The sequence below is a fragment of the Octodon degus genome, unplaced genomic scaffold, assembly GCF_000260255.1.
Source record: "Octodon degus isolate 3935 unplaced genomic scaffold, OctDeg1.0 scaffold00056, whole genome shotgun sequence".
In the NCBI taxonomy this organism is placed as follows: Eukaryota; Metazoa; Chordata; class Mammalia; order Rodentia; family Octodontidae; genus Octodon; species Octodon degus.
Window position 1 is genome coordinate 11247647 of NW_004524632.1, and position 5537 is coordinate 11253183.

At 53.8% G+C, this 5537-nt stretch overlaps 1 protein-coding gene across 1 annotated transcript in view; it reads left to right on the forward strand.

Moving 5' to 3' along the window:
* The window catches only part of G6pc (glucose-6-phosphatase catalytic subunit), a 10423-nt gene that overhangs the window by 3592 nt on the left and 1294 nt on the right, over window positions 1-5537 (forward strand). Inside the window, exons 2-4 of the mRNA XM_004633801.2 lie at window positions 1884-1993; window positions 4071-4176; window positions 4448-4563. Of these exons, the coding sequence (XP_004633858.1) occupies window positions 1884-1993; window positions 4071-4176; window positions 4448-4563 (332 nt within the window). The remainder of the gene's footprint in view (window positions 1-1883; window positions 1994-4070; window positions 4177-4447; window positions 4564-5537) is intronic.

The window sequence follows — 5537 nt, forward strand, 5'->3', positions numbered from 1 at the left end:
AAGACCGAGCCCGCTGTGGAGGCACGTCCAGGCGCCACCCTGGAGGCACGTCCAGGCGCCACCGTGGAGGCACGTCCAGGCGCCACCCTGGAGGCACGTCCAGGCGCCACCGTGGAGGCACGTCCAGACGCCACCGTGGAGGCACGTCCAGGCGCCACCGTGGAGGCATGTCCAGGCGCCACCGTGGAGGCATGTCCAGGCGCCACCGTGGAGGCACGTCCACGCGCCGACTACTTTTCTTATGCATCTTTCCCAGATGAATTCTTTTTGGGGTTAAAAAAATCACTTAGCTGTCACTGACATGGAATGTTTCATCCTGTGATTGATCGGTTGATAGATTTATATTAAGAAATGTGGTCTCAGGCTGGCCAAACAGCTCAGCGCATTAAAGTGCTTGCAAGCAGGTGCAGGCCTGGAGGTTGCTTATACTGCCTGCCACGCTGGCCCCGGCCCGGCCCTGCCCCCGCGGCGCACTGCGACGGACAGCGTGCTGCGCGCCTGTAACCCCAGCACTTGGGAGGCTGTAAACAGGAGAATCACTATGAGTCCAATCTAGTAGTGAGACCCTGAACACCCTGTAGACCCTTCCCTAAAAATACAAGAAAAAAAAAAAAAAGAGAGAGACGTGTGGTCTCAAACCTGGTGTGGGGTGCACACCCTGCCCTCAGGAAGCTGAGGCAGGAAAGATGATGTGATCTCAACGCCAGCCTGAACTGAATAGTGAGACCCTGACTCAAAAGACCAAAAAAAAGGAAAAAAGGTCTGGGGTCTCCAGTTAGGTGGAGTGGCTCATGGCTGTAATCCCAGGTACTTGGGAGACTGAGAAGGGAGGATCACACGTTCAAGACAATTTATGGACACCATGTCTCAAAATAAGAAATGAAAATTGGCAGACTACAGTGCAAAGAAAGAAAAGAAGAAAGGAGAAAGAAAGAAGGAAGCGAGAAAGCAAGAGAAAAGAAAAACTGGGCTGGGGAGAGAACTCGGCGGTTGGAGAACCCGCCTGGCAAGCGCGAGGACCTGAGACCCCAGTGCAACATGCTGTGCCGGCCCACACCAGGCCGGCCACTGAGGCTGGGCATGGTGGTGTATGCTTGTAATTCTGGGGCTGAGGAGGCTGAGACAGGAAGGTCACTCTGAGTCTGGGCTGCATAGTGAGACCCTGTACCAAATGAATGAATAAATAAAAGATAAAAAAATAAAGGGCCGGGGAGATAGCTCAGTAGAATAAGTGCTTGCCTAGAAAGTATAAGGGCCTGAGTTCAATTCCCGGTTCCGCCAAATAAATAAATAAATAAACAAAATAAAGTAAAATAAAATAAATAGAATCAAGTGTGAGGCTCAGTGGTAGAGTACCTGCCCAGCATGTGTGAGTCCCTCTGTTCACCCCCAGTAACTACCCGCCCCGCCTCCTAAAAAAAGAAGAGATGAGGTTTTGCTATGTTGCCCAGCTGGTCCTGAACTCCTAAGCTCAAGAGATCCTCCTACCTCAGCCTCCTGAGGAGCTGGGCCTAAGGTACATGTCATCATACCTGATGCGGATTTACTTATGTTTTTTTTTTTTTTCAAAGTTTTATTGATAAGCAGATAGCAGTGAGACAGTTTCAAATCAAATCGGAAGTACAGTTTCAACAAATAATACACTGCATATATTCTTCTTAGTGGTTAATTGCTGTACAATACTTATGTTTGAATGGATAAAACATTCAGATGTCAAAAGTGAACTGAAGGCTGTGTCATGAAAGTCTCTCCAGGCTGTCCCACCACCTAGTCCCTTGCCTGGAGGGGACACAGGATCCTCAAGCTCCCTTCTCGTCTAGAAGTGTGGGTTCCTGCAAAAGCATCCATGGGGTGACTCAGACCAATTCCTCTGCTTCTCCCAGGATCCTCTTCGGACATCGCCCGTACTGGTGGGTCCGGGACACAGACTACTACGACAACACCTCAGCGCCACTGATTAAACAGTTCCCGGTCACCTGCGAGACAGGACCAGGTGAGACCCAGCCATGCGGAGGCAGCAGCCTGCGGCCTGGGTGGGGAGCCCGAAGGGAGGGAGTGCGAGGCGGAAAGGGTAACTGACAGGCGAGGCACAGAAGCGCCGCGGAGGAGGCGCCGAGGTTTACTCTAACTGAAGCTAGGGAAGAGGCTAGGGAGGCGAGGAGGAGACGTGGGTGGGCCCGGCCTTCCCCAGCCCCATGAGGAGCTCAGAGACCAGAGCTGCCCCCATCCTTCCTCTGCGGCCCCTGGCCTTTAGGTCCTGGTACAGACCAGTTACTGGGCGCAGGCCACCCAGGAAAAAAGAGGTGACCTTGATCTGCGTGGCCATTAGCCTTGGCAGCACCCAGAGAAGCCTGGAGTGGAGGCCGTTTGAACCTCTGCCCTGGGCAATCTGGGGAATCACGGGTCCTGCGTCGCTCTGGCAGATGAATTGGCCAGGGTAATGACTGCAGCGTTAAGTAGGGTGGCCTGAGGGGACCCACTGATCAGGAGAGGCCTGAGCCAAGGTGGAGGAGCCAGGGACATGGCGGGGGAATTCTGGAAAGAGCTGTCTGGCCAGAGAGCACAGCCATGCTGAGGCCCTGGAGTCGGGGTGCACCAGGCAGGCTTAAAGGACAGCAGGCAGCGGTGTGGCCGGAACAGTGAGCGAAGGACAGGCGGAATGAGAAAGTCGGTGGCAGGCAGAGTGGCGTGAGCGTCTCATTCATTGTGTGGGTGTTCTGTGTGGTCACAGCAGCAAGGGTCCTCGCAGGTGCTGCTCCCCACTGTGCTCCCCGGGCCTTGCACAGTGCTTAGCCTATGGCAAGGGCTCAGTAGGTAGTTGTTAGCTGAGTAAGTTATGTATAAATGAATGGAAAGCAGGGCAGGTGAATGGATGGGTAAACGAATGGATGGATGGACAGATGGATGGATGGGCAGGAGGATGGATGGATGGAGAATGGATGGGAGGATGATGGATGGAGGACTGGTGGGTGGGAGGATGGATGGAAGATGGATGGCTGGATGGCTGGATGGGAGGATGGTAGATGGATGGAGGATAGATGGGAGGATGATGGATGGAGGATAGGTGGGTGGGAAGATGGTGGGTGGACTGGTGGATGGAAGATGGAGGATGGATGGATGGGAGGATGGATGGAAGATGGATATATGAGAGGATGGATGATGGATGAGAGGATGGATGGATGGATGGATGGAGGATGGATGGATGGGTAGGAGAATGGTGGATGAAGGATGGACAGGAGGATGAATGTATGGAGGATGGATGGATGGGAGGACAGTAGATGGATTGGTGGGTGGAAGATGGAGGATGGATGGAGGATAGATGGGAGGATGGATGGATGGATGAGAGGATGGATGGAAGATCTTCCATTAGAACGGCTCTAACTTTTTTCTCAGGTAATTAGCAAATTTCACACATTTACACCCAGGGCTAAGGAGAGCCCTTAGTTACATGGTCTTCTGCAGACGTAGGACGTATCTACAGCTGCTTCACTGGAGGTTCAAAGTTTTGCATCCTCATATGTGAGAGGATGGATGATGGAGGGGAGGATGGATGGATGGAGGATGGATGGGTGGGGGGGAGGATGGTGGATAGAGGATGGATGGAGGATGGATGGAGGATGGATGGAGGATGGATGGATGAGAGGATGATACATGGATTGGTGGATGGAAGATGGAGGATGGATGGGTGGAGGATGGATGGGTGGGTGGGAGGATAGATGGATGGAGGATGGATGGGTGGGTGGGAGGATGGATGGATGGAGGATGGATGGGTGGGTGGGAGGATGGTGGATAGAGGATGGATGGAGGATGGATGGATGAGAGGATGATACATGGATTGGTGGATGGAAGATGGAGGATGGATGGATGAGAGGATGACAGACGGATTGGTGGATGGAAGATGGGGGGTGGATGGGAGGATGATGGATGGAGGATGGATGGACGGGAGGGTGGACTGGAGAATAAATGGATAGGTGGGAAGGAAGATGGCTGGACAGTTGGGTGAATGAAGCCTGTGGCAGCCTCTCCAGTGTGACCTTCTCACATTCTGGCTGTTCTTTTCCCGCCCTCAGGGAGTCCTTCCGGCCATGCTATGGGCTCAGCAGGTGTGTACTACGTGATGGTCACCTCGATCCTCGCTAGCTTTCAGGGAAAGAAAACACCAACCTACAGATTTCGGTAAGAACTCTGCAGGGGTGAAGTGGTGGCAGGAGGTGGCCTGGCTGTGTCTGACGCCCCCTGCTCTTCTCCACCTCCCTAGCCCATTCCTATTCCTGGGAAGCTGGGACACTTCTGTGGAGCATAGACACTAAAGCCACAGAATGTTAGTGCTGGAAGGGACCCACTCGTGTGACCTCTGTCATTAAGACAAGAACGTGAGGCTTGGCAGCAAGGGGGCTTCCAGAGCGTAGGTGCTGGGCTCTGGCTACCGTGGCCTCTTCCTCCGCAGGTGCCTGAGCGTCATTCTGTGGTTGGTGTTCTGGGCCGTGCAGCTGAATGTGTGTCTGTCCCGGATCTACCTCGCTGCTCACTTCCCGCACCAGGTTGTCGCCGGAGTCATGTCAGGTGCCTGACCCCCTCCTCACCCCTAACAGGACAAAGTCCCCACCTTCCAGCCACCTCTGCACGTCTTCCAAGCTGTTAGCATCTCAGGAGTTTGAAAATCAAGGGTGGAGAGGCTGAGGCAGGAGGATGGCAAGTTGAAGCTCAGCCTGGGTAACTCAGGGACCTAGGGAGACGCCAGCCGTCTCAAAATAAAACATTTAAAAGGGATTGGAAGTTCAGTCCCCAGTATGTGGCAGGAGAGAGAGGAGAGACAGGGAGGGAGGGGAGAGAGAGAGAGAGAGAGAGAGAGAGAGAGAGAGAGAGAGAGAGAGAGAGAGAGAAATCCCAGTTAGTCTCTATGACCCTAGCCAATTAAATGTGTTTCACAAAAGCTGCGGCGCATCAGAATAACTCACCCAATCAAATTAGCTTGAATGCTCCAAGCTTGTTACATTCTTTATTTCCTATTGGTCTCCCATTGGAAGTGGGCTCGAGCTTTTTTCTCAGGGAGTTAGCAAATTCCACACATTCACACCGTGTCTTAGGAAAGCCCTTTATTTACATGGTCTTCTGCGTACCTGCAGCTGCTTTGTTGGAGGCTCAAAATTTTTCATATCCACATTCCTTTAGATCTAATTAATAAGGGGGCCAAAAGATTTTGAATTAGGCAGAGGGAAGAACTTCCAGGCTTTGTGGACGGCTCTCCGATTTTAGGGAATTTTCTCCCTGGAGTTCTAAGAGCAGAACGCAGCAGGCGCCCCAGGGAGAGCCTGCGGGACAGGGAAGAAAGCGGCTTTCCGGCGACCAGTGAGGGGACACGCGGGTCCTGGGGCTGCGCAGCTTAGAGAGGACAGCGGGCGGCCAGTGTGGGCCGCAGAGCCGGCTGCCGAGGGCGGAGCGGGACCGGCAGGTGGCACTGTCGTGGGGACGCGCTCCGCCGGCGCAGGGCGGGACTAGGGGCTGGCGCGCGGCCCGAGGGAGGGCGCGCACGCGGC